General features: G+C 44.8%; 1 protein-coding gene across 4 annotated transcripts in view; it reads right to left on the bottom strand.

Annotated features, from left to right (window-relative positions):
- LOC129083788 (NADPH--cytochrome P450 reductase) overlaps positions 1-18,765 on the bottom strand; it is a 65,014-nt gene that overhangs the window by 34,126 nt on the left and 12,123 nt on the right. For 3 of the 4 annotated variants that reach the window (XM_054589749.1, XM_054589751.1, XM_054589750.1), the window contains exon 2: positions 4,908-5,099. In XM_054589749.1, the coding sequence (XP_054445724.1) occupies positions 4,908-5,086 (179 nt within the window). In that variant the 5' untranslated portion in view covers positions 5,087-5,099. Of the gene's footprint in view, positions 1-4,907; positions 5,100-6,360; positions 6,432-18,765 lie in introns of those variants that run through there. The other variant, XM_054589748.1, reaches the window with a different exon arrangement.

Here is an 18,765-nt window from a genome sequence, read left to right as displayed (position 1 = left end):
ACAAGCTCCAAGGTCCAGAAGGGTCCACAGATAGTGACTTTGTCAGCCAGGTACTCATGGACAGTGGCAACAGAGGGCATCTGGCTCCGAAGGTTCTGAAAGTCAAATCTAGAATGGTGATGAGGGCACTGGAGGCCGGCACACCTGGGGAGATTCACTTGCGCGCGCACGGCCTCCTCCTGGATCCCCTGTACCTCGAAGTCCAGGGTCGGGGAACTGCAGATTTGTGTCCTATGCCTCCATGCTGTTCACAGTGCTTGCTAGTCAGTCACAGTTGGTCCCACTGATTTTGGTCCCATTGGTTTGGTTTTAAAAAATATTCCTGCCCAAAGTTTTAGACACGGTGTCTCAGGTGGCTAAGGCCTTTAAAGACCTTAAAACGCTAACTAGAAGTCACCAGAAATCATGGTGAAAATTCCTGGTGTAGCCCTGGGCCACACACAGTCCCCACTCTAAGCCCTATCACCCCCCGGTAGGTAAGGGAAGCTCTGTGCTGTGATCACCTGTGCTCACTGAAAATAAGTAGTTAGGGGTCATGATGCAGGATTTACAGTGGAAGGTCCAGGCTTGTGGCCCAGTTGTATCAGCTTAGTTACCTCTCTGAGTCTGTTTTCTCATCTTTGAAACAGAATATTAATAACATCTATGAGAATGAAGGCAGCGTGGCAAAGTGGGGAAAACATGGGTTGTGAAGTGTACAGATCTGAGTTCAAAAGCCAGCTCTGCTACTTATAAGTTAGGTAGCCCTGAGCAAACTCCTCAATCACTAGCACCTCAGTTTCCTTGCTGCAAAATGGGATTATAATGCCTTTCTTAAAGGTCTCATGTAAGACTGGAGACATCCATAATACAGAAAAAGTAACAATGTACAAGTTGAAGGCTCATCATGCACCAGGACTGAGTCAAAGAGCTCTACAACGGATTATGTCATTTAATTTTCACAACCCTATGAGTAAAGTACTATTGTTATCTCCAATTTACAGTTGAGGACACGGACTTCAAAAGATTACATAATAGCAAATGTAACATGACTACTATGAGGTAGTCAGGATTCAAACCTTAGTCACCCAAATTTAGGACCCAGAACTTAATCACTGTACTATAAATGTTTCCTTGTATAGTGTACACGTAATACCCCTGGCCATAGCAAGTATTCAGCATAATATAATGACAGAGGAGAAAAGGATCTGTACAGTGCAGAACACTACACACATAAGGTTAAAATTCTATGATCGAGAAGAAGGAACTATAGTTTCAGCATCTTGGCAAAGAGAAACAATTAGCATCTACAAAATACAAGTGCTCCCACAGTCTAGGAATTTTATTGTAAGTCCATCTTGCAAGGCAAGGGAAGTTACAGGGACAGTGGTGGCCCTACGTGCTCCCATGGCACATCCACGTCCTCACTAATTCTGGGAGTTTGGGGGTTACAACTCCATTTTACAGATGAGGAAGCGCAGGGCTACTGTAAGCCGAGAGCTGGACACACTGGTCCCCTTATCCTGGGTTCCACATTTTTTTCCCACCAAAAATACCTTGCTACACTAGGAACGCACCTGTAACAGCCCCGGTTTGAATAGGCTGAATTCCAGCCCACCTGCGTCTCCTCCTGGCCTTCTGACAGCAAGGCCCTCTCAGCCTCCGGATGTGGCACCACGTTCTAGGATCTTCCCAATCCACCTCCCACAGCACATCTTCCTGATCCCTCCACCAGGGGGAATTCCTTCTTTCTTAGGGTCTAGCAGCCTGTGTGTCTCCCTCTCCCTCCATCCTCCCTCCGTCGGTGGGCCTCTCTGATAAGCCGTAACCCCACTCTGTGTAGCACACAGTTCTGTTGCAGAGGCCCTGATTAGATAATGCACATGAAAGCATTTCATAAAGCATTTGTAAAAGTACTTTTCAACATCCTGATTCTCAACTTCTTTAAGGTAAATGCCACCTCTGTATTCTTACAACACCTAGCTAGTGTTTGGTGCAAAACACATTCTGACACAAACACGAGGCAGCTACCATGGAATATGCTAGGTGACCATCGTATACATCACCTCATTTAATACTTGCAACAGCCCTGTGAGATAGAAGTTATTGCCTCCACTTAGCAGATGAAGAAACTGAGGCAGAATGAGGTTAAAGGTCTTGCCCAGAATCTGCCCAGAACTAGACTGCAAGCCTGACAAACACAGAGACTTCATTTATCTTATTCATGGCTACCTGGGACTTAGTAGGGCCTTGGTAAATATTTGCTGAGTTTTTAAAAATGTAAAACGAATGCCATTAGTGGCAAAGCAGGCCCTTGAATAATATTTCATTCAACATAGTTTTAATGTTAATGAGATGCCCTGGGAACTTAGCTCTTGTTCACATCGATTAGCCTGTGGAAAAATCGGTTTCATTATCCTATCGACAATATTAAGGAAGGATTTAAGGTAAAGAACTGTATTTCCTGAATATCTACTTTAAAGTTGGAGGACTGTAACTTTCCTGGAACAGAAAACTGTTCCCGAAACTGGAATGGGGATGAGGACTTGACAGGACCCTGAAAGCTCGCCCTGCCTGACCCTGGCAGTCCCAGCCTGAGCATGGCCCCGCGCTCAGAACCTGACACCTGCTCCTTGTGGAGCCTGGGGAGCACCCCGGGGCTGTGCCTGGTAGGGACCCCCACCCAAACCTGCCTGAGAGAACAAACCTGGCTGCAGAAATTTGATAGGAAACTCAGTGTTGAGGACAGTGGTGCACCATCATTTTTTTCATATCTAAAAACCACCTCTAATATTTTTCTCTAAATTAAGTCACCTTTATAATAAAAGGAAGCTTTATGGAAGGCTAAAAAAATCAATAAACTAAAAAGAAAACAGTATTCGTAAAGTCAAGCTGGATACTGTCTGTGATATTGTGACTTATGATTAAAAAATACATATTTGGTCTTCATCCTGTTTCTGGCACAGAGCTCCTAAAATCCTTAGAATTTCCTAAGTGATAAGAATGATGAAGCTATCTTCTGTTATTCATAACAAGCCCCTTTCAATCACACATGAGTTTATGTTACTAAAGTGACTTCTGGAAAGCCCCTAAGGATGGGGCTAGTAGCCAAAAGAACCAATCCTGTGATTAAAGGGTTAGAACTTTCAGCCCCACCCCTGACCCCCGGGGCGGGGGGAGAGGGACTGGAGGTTGAATTAATCCCCAATGTCCAGTGATTTAATTAATCATCCCTATGTAATAGAGCCTCCATAAAACCCCAAAGGGATGGGGTTTGGAAAGCCACAGGGTTGCCGAATAGGTGAAGGTGCTGGAGAGTGGAACACCCAAAGAGGGCATGGAAGCTCCGTGCCCTTTCCCCATTCATTGACCTACTTGAAGGGGCCAGGCTTTAACACTAGGTCAAGCCTGGGCCGAAACAAGAAACTAGAGCAGACAGTGCCCCAAGATGAAGGGAAGAATTAGAGCCCCCCCTTGGTAGCAGGATAGGACAGCGGCTGAGCCTTGACTCAGATAAACAGCCGGTAGGGGCAGGGTCAGAGCTGAGGATAAGGGAGAAACTGGTACCAAGAAAAACATATCAGGGTGCAGCCCCCATGCAGCTGGGCCAGAGTCGACAAGAATGAGGAGGAGGCATGGGGCGACGGTTGAGCCTTGCCTCGGATAAACATCCTGACCAGAGAAAGACAGAGTAGGGGGCCCAGTAACAGCCTTGAACCTAATTAGCAAAGGGAGAAAGAAAGAAGCTGCCTATCGCTAACTGCCACTTCTCGCCCTTGTATCTTGCTTGCTTGCTCTGCTTATAAAAACCCGTGTACCCTTACAGCGGCGCGCCTTTTTCCTTTCGAGGGAAAGGTGGCCCCTGCGCAGGTAAAACTTGGCCAAATAATAAAGAGTGTGTGATCAAACTCTAATTTCTGAGCTCATACTTGCGGGGATCGTAACACTACTCACCTTTTCCATCTGGTTCCTGAGTTATATCCTTTTATAATAAACTAGTAATCTAGTAATTGAACTGTTTTCCTGAGTTCTGTGAACTACTCTAGCAAATTAACTGAACCTGAGGAGGAAGTATGGGGACCTCTGATTTATAGCTGGTTGGTCAGAAGCACAGGCGACACACTGGACTTGCTATTGGCATCCAAAGGGGACAGAAAGTCACATGGGACTGAGCCCTTAACCTGGGCGATCTGATGCTAAGTCTAGGAAGCTGGTGTCAAGAGAGTTTGAGAATTGCTTGGTGTGGGGAAAACTTCCCCACATATGGTCACAGAAGTGTTCCTTGTGAACACTGAGAGTTGAGGGAAAAAACCAGTTTTCACCTTATATCACCACTCTCCAAAGCTCTAAGCTGCTGGTATCTCTCTTTATGTACAAAAAGGAATTAGCAAGTGGTAGGTATGAGGATATATTAGCCCCAAACTGCAACTCTCTTCTTGTCATTAATGGAAAGAAATGAAAGAAAATTGCAAAGGGAGTAATTGCCTTGTTATATGGTCCTGTGCCAATAGCACCTCTACAATCCCATCTGTTTACAAAATGGGAAGGTCCAGGCTGGGGAGGCAGGTGTCAGTTCCAGCTCTGTCTTGTGCAGATAGCCCTGGGCATGTCTTTAACATCCCTTAGCCTCAAGGTTTCTATCTGTGAAACGGTGCTTTTCACTCTGAATAGTCCCCATGAAGTTCAAATAAGACAAACATAAAAGGACCTTGGAAACTCTAAAGTGCTGTGTAACCATAAGGAAGATTTGAAGCATAGTCTACCAATAAGGCAAAAGCCAAGACTCATCCCAAAATGCTGCAAGGAATCAGTGTCTCTCTCGCCTGGCTCACTCCTGACCGAAGCCTAAGTACAGAATGCTGCTTGGACAGACAGAAATGCCCAAGAACTCTAGAATGCTGAGAGAGACCCTGAGCAGTATGACTTACTCTGGTTGAATTCTGGTGAACTCAGGGATTTCATCTTTTTTCTTTCTGAAGAGAAACCAGTAGGTCAGGAGACCCACAATGACTGAAAACAGAATCATGTCCGTCATGCTGAAAAGAGACACTTCTTCAGCCACCGTCTCCGACCCAATGGCGCTGGTATCCATGTTGGAGTCCCCCATGTTGATCACAAAACTGTGGGGAGAGAGAAATAACAAACTTCAGCAGGGAGGAAGAGGGCCCCCCTGGGGCCTGCTGGGGAGAACCCTGAAAACTCCAGCCTGGGCCTCATGGGCTGCAGCAACAAGCCAAGCACCAGGGTGGGAGCTGCCGGCTCCTGCGGAATAACCTCTGAGCCCTTGGAGTTCATTGCCTGGTAAGAGTGTGTCTCTGTACGTACAGATAGTTTATGTCAACAATGTCATTTAAGGCGAACACCTGGAACTCTGAATCACATCTTATCAGTTTTGCCTCTGGGGTGCTGGAGACTGAGTAAGCAAGTTTAGAGACACCTGTGCTTCATGTCTGCAAGACTCAAAAAACCCCCTCAGGACACCACAGCTTGAGTGAGCTTCCCCAACTGGTGATACAGTATCCAACTGCCGCACGGGACTGCTGGGAGTATTCAGCACTGTCTGGGTTTCTCCCTGAGAGAGGACAACTGGAAGCTAAAAGACAGATCTCCTGGTTTCTCCTGGACCCCCACCTTATGAAGCCTTCTCCCTTTGCTGATTTCAGTCTGTACCCTTCTTCCATAATAAACCATAACAGGATGTAAAACAGCTTTGTGGGTTCTATGAGTCCTGGTCAATCACTGAACCAGACGGTTGTCTTGGGCAACCCTCCAGCACATCAATCTAGTTAGTTCCCTTGAAAGACGCTCAACTAGTTCTTCCACCATTGAAACCTGGCATGTAGGTAGATGTGATGTTAGTCAACAAAGACCAAAGTAAGAGTACCTGAAACCTCAGCAGCCTACTTCCACCACCTATCAGAGGCTAGGCTCAGCCCTGGAATTGCGTCTTTCCATTCTGCAATCACTGCTTTATCAACTGGGTTGCATTCACCGCAACCATGGCTCCCAGACTCAGTCAGGAATGCCTGTCGTATCTCAGCAATTCTGGCAATAGGAGACTGCTTCATATCTGACTTCCACTAGCTGTCACTGCCTCCAGGAAACCACAGGGCCGGCCCTGAGTAACCAGAACCCCCTAGCATCTGTGGACTCCTGCCATCAGCCCTACCCTTCTGCAACTTGTTGGGAATGGGCCGTTCAGCAGCAGGCACTCAAACTTCATTCTTTGCTTTCTCATTAACCTGAAGTGCTTTCTAATGTCAGAGTTCCTGAGATACACTCAACTGATCTCTTTTGATATTTCACATTAAAGGACAAGCTCAACTCTAGTGCCTACAGAGAGTACTGTTTATATTTAAGTAATATATTGTAAGCACACACTATTTATTTGGTGTCAGCCATGTGTTTCTCTCCAACTCTGTTGTGTCATCTGTCATGCCCACGGGCCTTCTGTCAAGCGCTCACAAAACCACGGACAGTGAGGACCTGCTGGGATGGATTCTGGAAGGATCACAAAATCACGAGGTGGCAGCAGACGACACTCCGAGTCCTGCTGGAACCAGCGGGGGGTTCTGGTCAGGACTGACGTGCTGACACGGGAATGCCCCCAGCTGGCATCCCTCACAAAGCAGCAGTCAGTGGATGTCTTCTTCCTGTCCCACTGCCCTTCCAACTCAGGTCACCTGGCCCATTTTCTCTACCGAAGGGGAGCTAATGCCCACGAAGTTAAAAGACTGTTGTCAAACATGCAAGGTGACTGCACAACTCCGAATCTAAGAAAGCTGATTCCGGCAGGTGGTTTCGAAGTGATGGTGCACTGGAGGGCCAGGGACACTGCACATCGGCACTCACACAACCCCATTCTTTTCATAAGATTTGGTTCAAGCCACCCAGACCCTAATGGGCCCTTCTCCACGTAGCAGCAAGAGAGATCCTTTGAAAAATAAGTTACATCACGTCACCTCCCTAATCAAAGCCCTTAAATGGCTTCATACTTAATACCAAAGGTGAAGTCCTTCCCTGGCCTGTAAGTCCCACATGATCTGGCCCCGGGACGCCACTCCCACCACGTGTCTTACCACTCTGCCCTTTCATCACACTTCACCGGTCACACTGGCCTCCTTGCTACTCCCTAAGCTTCCAAGCCTTCCCTGTGCCTCAGGGTCTTAGCACATGTTAACATGTCGCCCAGGGTTGTCTTCCTCACTCCACTCAGGTCTCCACTCGGCTATCACCACGCAGAGAGACTTTGCCTCACTACCACATCTGGTCATTCTCCATTCCCTTGGCCCCTCACAGGACGGATCACTACCTGACATTATACATTTTGTCCCATTAGCCATCTCCCTGGCTAACCTGAGTGGTTAGCCAACGACTGGTAGGGACTTCGCTTTGTTCACAGCCTGGCAAATAATGAGCACGTAGTACCGACTTGTAAAAACAAACAAACAAACAAACAAACAAACATATGATTCTAGAGTATCTGGGTTGGTAAAGCGTCGCATACAGATTATGGAGTGGTTTTGTAATCTGAAAAGCACAATTCAGATACATCATCAGAACACAGTTTGTGAGGCTGTGCCCACTCTTCTTCACTCTTGCTCTGTCTCTAATACCTACACTTATCTGCTTCTTGTAACATCTCAGGCCTCTCCGTCAGGATACCGCCAGTTCCTGCACCACTGTGAAAACAGCCAGGCACTCCCCCTGGAAATGTGACTGACCCCCCGCAGCTCTTACGCACACAGGGGTGCGGCTTAGGCCCTGAATCCCCCACAAGCACTCAGTACTCACTGGACACGGGACACTGCCAGCACTCAGACCTGGGGTCTCAACAAAACTGAGAATGTCCCCAGCAGTTCTGACTCATGAAACTTATGACAGGCAAGAGCTACAGAGGAGTGGTAGAAAAGACCTGGCCATCATACGTCCGAGGCCAATCTGCAATGAAGAATCGGATGATCCAAATGGGTAAGCAGCTTGCCCAAGTGTTAAAACTAGAAAGGCGCGGGGCGGGGGTGCACTCAGCTTCCCAGGGGAGGGCTGTGTTCAGTACCCATCTGAGTAGGGAGACCTATTGAACACGTGTCTCTCCCCTGTTCTGCTGTGAGCTCTTGAAGGAAGAATAGGCTCATGGGCACTTCTGAATCTGGCACATGGTGGGAAGGAATGACTGGTAGGCTAGCCAGAAGGAAGGCAACCTGGTAGGGAAAATCTTGACCCCACACTTCCCACACTAGGACATTCAGCAGCACAGAATACGTAAGTGAGCCCAGGGGCTGAAGCTGTGAACAAGCTGTTAAACCATTATTATGATCTCCCATCATTCTTTTCACACTGAAGCATACCCACCCATCTCTCCTGCCTGCATCTCTGTAGCCCTGCCCCAGAGTCTTTACATGTGCCTGAAATGCTCTGCCTCTAGCTGATGCCGACTCAGTCTTCAGACCTCAGCTCGACTGTCACTTCCACGGGTCACACTTCCCTGGCAAACTGCTTGGCACATCATCCAGTGCTCAAAGAATATATTATGACACAGGATGTAAAATCTGCATGAATCAGAACCTTGAAGCTTGTGGATTTAAATGAAATTTGGGCTGGCAGTCTACCCATCTGGCAGTGGGACAGAGGCTCCCAAACTCTTCAGTTCAGGGAGCCACTGGTATCTCAGGAAAATTCTTGTGGTATTCTAGGCCGAAAGCAATACCTAACAGTTACATATGGGAAGTCGTTAGGTCTAAACAATCACTAAAAATCCAGTTTTGCAAAGACACAAAGTCATCAGAAGAAATGTAGAAGATCTAACGTTGAAACTGAACTACCCCAAGACAGTACGAACGTGGACAGACAGGGACTTTCACTGATGTGAACCTCCACTGCGCTGTAAAATTAGGCACCTCTGGAAGTTCGCAGTGGTGCCTCAGCAGTCTGGGAACAAGGACCCTATGACATAAAGTCACTCTCCTCTGTTGTGTGACATATTTTGATGGGAAAATTTTGGACATCCTGCCTGACAAGTGTCCTCCATTTCAGGGGTGGCAGGGTGACCACAAGACTGTCTGAGGCGTCCACAGGCAATCCAAGGAGAGCGTGGGAGCCCTGTGCAATCTTTCTGCCCCGTGAATCGTTTCTTCTTTCCATGTGCAGAGCTCATGGGACAAATGCAACATTTGTTGGCAACAGAAAAAAAGGAGGAGGAGAAGGAAGAGAAGAAGAGAAGGAAATGGATATGAGGAAATAGAATAACTTCTTAACTAGACAAGAGTACTGCCACAGGCCTGCCACCAGCTCGTTGGGCCTCTGGGAAAATCCCTTACTGGCAGTAGGCTTTGATGTCCCCATCTGCAAAATTAGGCACAGAGAGGGGGTATGTCAAAGAACTACCCCTAGTAGAACAGCTGACTTGATCTTTTATTACAAATTAGGTCTATACATTAGTTTCTATTATGATTATAACAGACAATGTACATAGAGAAAGGGGCATAGATAGACAGATGCTATTCTTCCTTAATTTCAACAGCTAGCCAATTCCCACTAATGGTATGGGCCAAGGTTACGACTCCAGCCCTTGGCACCAGTCAGGAAGCAGGCAGTCCCCCACACTGCAGAGCAGGTGGACAAATTGCTGGCCTTTCAGGCCAGGGGCACCGGCGGGATCTTTGCCAGCTTCTGAAAGAACAAATGAAGTAAGAACAGAAGGGCCCTTTCCCCATCCAACTGTTTACAATATTGGAGTGTAAAATTATCTTCCAGGATGTATTTACAGCTTTCTTTTACTATGCCCAACTTCTGGTCAGTAAGTACGACTGATTCACCAACCGAGCACTGACATCAGAGTGAGCCCAATCACCTGATGCCAACAAGAAGGAAGGAAGTGAGCAAACAACCTAGTCAGTCCTTTCAGCATGCAAATCACCCAGTGGCGAACAGTTACAGTGACCTTGAGGCAGCCCAGATGAAGGTCTGGCATCCATCCCCCAGCTGCAGTGGGAAAAGGATCTGCTCAGGTCCACACGCCTCTGCCAAAGTTCAATGGCTTCAAGATGAGTGAAAACCCTTAAGGAAACAAAGACTGCTCTTGCCCTTAAGGAAACAAAGACTGCTCTTGCCTAACAGCTCATCCTCCAAAGACTGGGACATCCTCAGGGAAAAGTACCTCCCCCAAGGCAGCCTGCTAAAGAGCAGCGCTCCAAAGAGCAATTGGGACAGACTCCTCTCTAGCTAGAGCGGGGGTGTCCAAACTTTTGATGTCTCTGGGCCACACATTAAATACACAAACACTAATGAAAATTGCTGAGTACAAAAAGGCTTTAAGTAAATTTACGATTTTGTGTTGGGCCACGGGTTGGACCCCCCTTGACAGAGTGTCCACAAAGTTTATCCAAACTGAGGCATGGCCAGTGTGTTTTTCTTTGGACTTATTCTGTTTGGAATTCTCTCTGCTTCTTGAATTTGCAGATTTGAGGACTTTTGAGCCATTAGTTTTTCAGATATTTCTCAGCTCCACCCTCTTTTTTCCTCTCCTTCTGGGACTATGATTACATAAATATGTTTTATTAGTCCCACAAGTTCCCGAGGCTCTGATCAGTTTTACCAGTCTAGTTTCTCTGTTGTTCAGATTAGTTAATTTCTACTGTTCTATCTTCAAGTTCACTGATGATTTCCTCTGTCTTCTCCATTCTTTTGTGGAGCCATCAATTGAGGGGTTTTATTTTTGTTTAGTTTTTTTAGTGTCTCATTTTTCAGTTCTAAGATGTCTGTTTCGCTCTTCCTTATACCTTGTATGATTCCAACATCTGTGTTATCTTGATATTGGCATCTGTTGATTGCCTTTTCCCATGCAAGTTGCAATTTTCCTAGTTCATAGTATAGTAATTTTTTATTGTATCCTGAACATTTTGGGTATGATAAAAGTCTAAATCTTACTTAAACCCTCTCTTTTCTCAGGCCTCCTCTGCAACCGCACTGGTGGGGGGTGGACAGTACCAACTCACAGGCACAGCCCAACAATTACAATGTCACGGGGAGACCTGGTGTGAGCAAAAACAGAGCTCTGAGGACAAAGACGGGAAGATGGTCCAAAACAGTCAAGGAAGCTGCATTAACATCTGAGCTGGATCATGAAAAGGGAAGAGGGTCTACCAGTCACATAAAGAAGATAAGAGAAATTCCAGGCACAAATGGTATGTACCAAGGCCTAAACCATGAAAGACCAGTAGCTACAGAATCTGCTGTAACTCAAGTGTGGTACAATGGGATGCATTTGTATGCATGGGTATGAGGGTGGCGAGTAAAGGATGAGTCTTTTACATGAGGCTGAGACCAGTATGCAAAGGGCCCAGGAGCCCTCTAAGTGTCTAAGGTCTCTGGGCCTTGGGTAGCTGGTGATGACAGGGTGGCGAGGGTGTGACATGATTAGAAAGAACTATGCACCTATACGATGGTGCTTGCACAGACACTCACAGAACCCTAAGGCAGTCAAGATTAGAACATACTCAGGCCAATGTTCCACAACATAGACTCAAATGCCCTTAGCCAAAAACCTTTCCCCTATATAACAGAGCTTACAAATGTGATCTGGAGACACATGACTGGTATTGTGAAAGAGGAAGGCAGCCAGGAAGGCTGGATTTGTGAAAGCATGACTTGGCGAGAAGCAGACAGGAGAGCCAGCATCATGCAGCACAAATGGAGCTGACAAAGGCCCACGGGGCTGACCACTGGAACTGCTGCTGGTTGTAAGAGCCATGCAGGCTTGTTTCAATCAGTCTCATTGGGACCTTAGCCACCTCACGTGGACACCAAGTCGGGTGAACCCACAGCTCCTCTAAGCCTTTGGCAAAGTACTTGAGGGCCTTTTATGGGAATACCTTAGTAACACTATTAAAAAGTTAGGACAGGGCAACTTATGGGTACAAGATACTTCACATAAATTCTGTGAGATAACAGAAAATACATACACTGGTCTCTGTGTCCTGTTCCTGGCATAGAGCTCCCTCGGAATTTCCTGAGAGACAAGAGTAGCTTTTATTCTAATGAGGCGACTCCGGGTGGGCTCCTGGACGGGAGTTGGTCACCAGAAAGATCAAGCCATGATTAGAAGCTTAGGATTTTCAGCCCCATCCCCTTCTACAGAAAGAGGAGAGGGGCTAAAAATGGAACACAGAATTGATGATGCCTACATAATGAAGTCTCCATAAAATCCCAAGAGTATAACATTTGGAGACCTTCCAGGTGGGTGAACATATCCAAATATCATGAGGGTGCCACACTCCAACTCCACAGGGACAGAGGCTCCTGTACTCAAGACCTCCCAGAACTTGCCCTACGTAACTCTTCATCTGGCTGTTCATTTGCATCCTTTCTCATATCCTCCAATAAACTGGTCAATGTAAGCAACTGTTTTCTTGAGTTCTGCGAGCCGCTCCAGCAAATTAAGTGAACCAAAAGCGGAGGTCGTTGGAATCCCTACTTAGAGCCTATTGGCCAGAAGCACAGGTGGCAACCTGGCCTTGCGACTGGCATCTGATGTGGAGGTTGTTTTGTGGGACTGAGCCCTTAACCTGTGGGATCTGTTGACACCTTCAGATAGATAGTGCCAGAACTGAGTTGAATTGTAGAATTCCCAGCTGGTGTCGCAGAGTCTGAAGGGCTGTGAGTGTGGTAGTAGTGTGAGAATAGAGGAGAGACTCAGGAGGGAGAAGTGGGTTTTTCCAACACAAGTTAATATGGGTCAATCCTTACTCCTTTGCCTAAGTTAACTGTGAATACAAATAAGGAAGAGAAACACAAAGCTAAGGACTTGCCTTAGTTTACTCAGGTGCTGGGGAGACTGGTTCTGAAGGCTGCTTCAGCCACTAGGGCATCATCAGGAATAAGGGATGACACTCTGACAAGAGCCCCTCAAGAGCAATCAGACCCCCTTGCCACCCACCTCCCCCAAACACACACATAAGCAGCGCATGCTACAGTTCACATCACAATCCACGCAGCAGCCTGCAGCACACGTGGTGACACACCCTCCCTTTTAGAGAAATTAGAAAGGAATGGGCCGATGCCCCTATCGCCTCCCAAAGGCAATGTGCACTAATGGCTCATGAATGTATTTTTTTTTAAAGATTTCATTTACTTTTTTTAGAGAGGAGAATAGAGGAGAAAGAGAGGGAGAGAAACATCAATCAGTTGCCTCTCGTACACACCCCGACTGGGGGTTGAACCCACACCCCAGGCATGTGCCTTGACCAGGAATTGAACCCGCAACCTTTCACTTTGCAGGATGACACCCAACCGACTGAGCCACGTTGGTCAGGGTGAGGGCTCATTATAAGAGGTAGAGATAGGCCAAACTTAGAATCAAAGACAAACTGGAACACAATCAGAAAAAGTCCCCAGGATGGAGCAGTCCCCAAAACATGAAACAGTAAAGGAACTGAAAAGGTTTACAACAATCAGGAAAAGGAGATTCAGAGGCAGCTAATCCCTTCTTTGAGCAATCAGAAAACAGAGAGAGGAGAGTCTCCAGAGGGCAGAAGTGCGGCCTGGCAACAGAGGGCAGTGCTGTACACACTTCGCAAGAAGAACTTCCTGACAAGGGCACCTGGAGAGAGAATGAGCTGCTGTGAGGCAAGGCCCCCTGGTTTTAGCCCATGTGCCAACAGAGCCTGGTTCATCTGCATTTAATGAACAACAGAGAAGAGTAGCTGCCATCCCGGGGGCCCGGGACACAGACCCACCAAATGAATGTGCATTATACTGAAATGAATGACTGGTGACAATGCTGGGGGAAAACCCCAGGGCTCTGCCCTCAATTAATACTTAAATACTGACTCCTGGATCTTTTTCACGGAACCTTTCAAATGAATACGAATCCCCTACCCCCGCCCCACCCCCGGCCACAGCTTACATTAAACAAGAGCTATGAAAAGCAAGGGAACACATCCCACACAGGGATATGTGATCCCACAGCACATCCTAAGGCCCTGGGAAAGGAGAAACAGGGACGCTTAGGGCAGACCTCTGAAAAAGGCAGAAACGGGAAAGTACTAACTCTCTCAATTAAAAAAACTGAACCCAAGAACAGTCCGTGCTTCCCGTAGACCTGTGTCTCATCTCTAACAAGGTGCTTCTTATGGGGTAAATGGCCCTCTGGCTCCCCCAAACACACCATCATCATGTCCTAATTATGTCTTTAAAACCCAACTCTGGGCCCTGGCTGGGCAGCTCTGTTGGTTAGAGCACTGGCCTGATACGCCAAGGTTGTGGGTTTAATCCCTAGTCAGGCACACACAAGAAACAACCGATGAATGCATACATAAGGGGACCAAAAACAGATGTTACTCTCTGTCCATCTCTCTCTCTCTCTCTAATATCAATAAATTTTTTAAAAAAAACAGCAAACCCAACGTAGTCTGCACAGACACAGCTGCTGCTCCCTGTTGGTACTTTCACTGCTCCTTCTGGCTCCCAGTGGGAGGACTTGGTATCTATAAACAGTGACAAAGAGGAAAGGAATGCACCTCTCAGACCACTTGTGCCAGAATTTCTGGGCTCCTCATGCATAGACTCTGGCAGCAGCTGACTTACCACCTCCTGCCTCCTCTCATCTTGCTCAAATGTTTATGTTAAAGGATTTAAAGTCAGGCCAGAAGCTAATCACCCACATAGTGTTTCTCTCCAGTACTTTCCTTCATTTTTTCCATACATAAACATATTATACACACACGTGTACATACACTCATACAAAAAGCAAATAAAATGTATTCTATTTTATAAAACATTTTTTCATGTTGCTAGAGGATCCTTTATAATGATATTTTATTTGGCTGTCCAATAGTCCCCTGATTTGATATACCATTATTTACTTAATTACTTCCCTATTCTTCTTTTATTGAAGTATTTTTAAATATTTATTTGTTTTTTAGAGAGAGGAGGAGGGAGGGAGGAAGAGAAGGGGAGAAACATTGATGTGAGAGAGAAATATCAATCAGCTGCCTCTCATCTGCACCCTGACAGGGACTGAACCCACGACCCAGGCATGTGCCCTGACTGGGAATCGAACCAGCAACCCTTTGCTTTGCGGGACAATGTCCAACCAACTGAGCAACACCAGTCAGGGTGAAATATTTTTGCTCACATAAATATATTGTATATGAGCACAAGGGAAAAAAGATGAGGAAAGCATAGACCTGCTGTGCTAACTTTCATCACCTGGCCAAGCAAACACTAAAACATTGCAGTCAAATGTGAGAACTGCAATATAAAATGGGGGAATACTCCACAAAAGAGCAATTTTAGCAGTGTTCTTCAGTGTTCTTTCCAATTCCTCACTTTGTTAAATGAGAGTAGCAGGGGTTGCCCACTATAAGAAAGCACTGGGCCTGGCACTTCTTGGGTGTATGTATGTTAATGTCTCAGCCACCTCACACTGAAATTACTATTATCTCCTAAGTGATGAGCTCAATGCTCAGATCAGTTTAAGTGGTTTGTGTGAGGTGTTAAGTGGTGGAACTTAAATTGAAATGTGTGTCTGTTTCTGAAGTCCATTCTGACTTCTTCCCTAAATAATATTAATAAAAGCATCTTTAGACAAAAAGCTTTTCCCTCTAAAAAAAATCCTTACATTCGCAACTAGATTTGAATTTATATCACTCTTGATACATATGTTGCCTTTAAATTGAATCAACCGCCAGCCAAGGGAAAAAAAAAAAAAGAGAAAAAAATGACATAAATTGCCAATAAAGGGAATTGAAAAGGGGGGCATCACTAGATTCCATAGACATTAATACTGTAATATGGGAAAATATGAACAATATGCTAACATTTGATAACTTAGATGAAATGGAGAAATTTCTTAATAGACACAACCACAGCTCACCCAAGAAAAATAGATAACCTGAAGCGTTCTCTAAAATAATTCAAATTATGTTAAAACCTTCACCAAAAATGAATACTGGGAGCAGAGAGCACTGGTAAATTCTATCAAACATTTAAGGAAGAAATAATACCAATTCTATACAATGTCTGTCAGAAAATAGATTTCCCAACTCATTTTATGTGGCCTGTGTTACCCTGATACAAAAACCAGACAAAGACAGTACAAAAAAACTATAGACCAACATGCCTTATAAACATAGATGCAAACATCTAAAATATTAGCCAATTAAATCCAGCAATGTATAAAAAAAGATACTACATCATAATCAAATGGAATTTACTCCAGGAGTACAGGTTGGTTCAATATTGAAACACAATTTACTGTATCGATAGGCCTAAACAAACTCATATGATTATCCCAATAGAAAGAGAAATAGCATTTGACAAAATTCAACATCGATTCATGATGAAAATACCAGGTAAACTAGGAATAATACACAACTACTTAAACCTGATAAAGAGTCATGGACATGTCATTACAATGATAATAGCACCCACTTCACTGGGTTATTGTGAAGATTAAATAAGCTGAATTTGTAAAAGGTTTAGAACAGTGCCTACCTAGCACAGAGTATGTGCTGTAATAAATGTAGTTGTTACTATTAAAAATTCTGAATAAGAAATCAACAAAAAAAATTAAGTACCTGCAGCTATGATATGAAAATGGATGAACTACTGCTACATATAATAACACAACAGATGGAATGTAGAATGAGAGAAGCCAAAAATAGAAGAGCACCAACCATTTATAGTTTAACTTTAAGAATGGACAAAAGTACACTATGGTGATAGATACAAGAATAGGGGTTATCTTTGGGGCATGGGGCATGAGTAGGAGAAAAAAGGGAAGCTTCTGGAATGCTAGACAATGTGCAGTGTCTTGACCTGGTATCTACAGGGTAATAACGGGGGGGTTATCTATGTAAAAACTCATGAAGCTGTGTATTGAAATTCTATAAAGTTTACTATACATCGGTTACTGCAAAGTAACAAGTAAGTATCCAAAATACAACAGCGTATGTGCTATGGCCCCAGATATGTAGAAATATTTATGTATGTATATGTGTAAGATGATATTTGAAAGGATCATCACAAAACTATAACTTCAGGGGTGAGATTTTATTTTTTCCAATTTAATTTTAATGTATTATTTATAGGTTTTTTAAAAAAGAACAATAAGCATGTATGATTTACCAAGCGAGAACAATATTTTTGAAGCTGTCTTCTTATGGGGGAAAAAACCAAAACAAAACCCACCCAGGTCCTCAGGCCCAGCGGACCCCTTCTGGGACTGTGCCTCTCGCTGGGTCCAGTGACATGTTCACTGCAGCACTGCTTGTTTCAGTCCCAAATTGGTTGCTAATGTTTTCAATTCCAAATTATAGAATGCTATGCAGTAGTTAAAAATAATTAGATGAAATTAATGGTACGTTAGACTGCCAAAACATATTAAATAAAAAAGAAAGTTATACTCTCATTTTGGAACCATTAGTGAAATAAAAGAAAAATTATGTATTTCTCCAGAAAAGGACCCAGGAAGATATGTGTAATAGGGACTTCCTCCACAGAATGTCTAGAATACGACTGGCGTGGTGGGTATCTAAAGGGAACTGTGCTTTGCCTGTCCTTTTATAATGAGACATCCAATGTGTTCATATGTTACTTTGAAAATTAAAAATAAATACAGCCCTGGCCAGGTGGGTCTGGTGGCTGGAGCGCCGCCCTGATGCGCCAAGGCAGACAGCTCAGTCGTCACTCAGTGCACAGGCAGGAATCCACGAGTGAATGCGCGGATGAGCGGCGCAACAAACCGATGTCTCTCTCTCTCTGTCCTTTTCCCTCTCTCTAAAAATTAATAAATAATTTTTAATTTAAAAAAATAAATACGCGGGAGCTGGAGTTCATGCTGTTGAAAAAGGGAGTTATAAATACGGAGACAACAAGAAGTGAACACGGTGGTACTGGGCTGAAATTGGACGTATCCATATGCACAATGGTTTTTTAATAAATTAAAATAGATCTAAAAATGTGTAATGTTTATGTGTATATTTCCTAGTTTTGTCTGCTAAGAGGGCCTAGAAATGATATCCCAGGAACAAGGCGCCATCTGGCACCCAGATCTTAGTTTCTAGACCACACTCCATCAGAAGGCACCAGGGCTGCGTAGAGAGATGACTGACTCCAGACCTGGGGCAGGGGACGCAGAGAGTGAACCCGAGGTGAGGCACCGCGCCGTGCCCGGGGGGAGCGAAGGGCTCGGATAACGATGGGGACGTGTCCAAAAGACACACACATATACAGGGGTGGGAAAGGGGTGGCACTGGCCAAAAGTGGGACAGTTTGAACATAAAAATAAAGACCATCAGTGACAGATTATAACCCATAGGATAAAAGAATAACTTACAAGTTAATACTGATAGAAATATATAAGTGAATAAATACATGAGTGAAAAGAGAAAGTTCTTCCTTATGGTAGAATGTCAACTAATAAATGTAGAAGAAATGAAAGACAGAAAATCCCCAATCAGCAACCACCACAGTGATAACTGTTTCAGAAGAGAATCATGAATGCTAAAACCTGTAAGTAAAAGTTTGATTAAAAAAACTTACTGATTACATATGGAAAAAGAGAACTTCAAAACGGGGAACCTGCCTGATATCACCATAATCAAGTGATCTACGTTAACAGCTACAAAAGGGGGAAAATTGATGCCAACTGCCACTTGATAGGGTGTTCTAACTACACAATGCCATTTCTGTGATATCCCGCCAAAAATAAATAACCAGAATTTATCATGAAGAAATATCAGACAAATCCAAACTGAGGGACATTCTACAAAGAGATGGCATGAC

The sequence above is a fragment of the Pteronotus mesoamericanus genome, unplaced genomic scaffold, assembly GCF_021234165.1.
Source record: "Pteronotus mesoamericanus isolate MK-2021 breed Mesoamerican mustached bat unplaced genomic scaffold, CSHL_Meso_final scaffold_167, whole genome shotgun sequence".
In the NCBI taxonomy this organism is placed as follows: Eukaryota; Metazoa; Chordata; class Mammalia; order Chiroptera; family Mormoopidae; genus Pteronotus; species Pteronotus mesoamericanus.
Note: the sequence above shows the minus strand (reverse complement) of the source record. Positions and strands in the feature narration are given on the sequence as shown.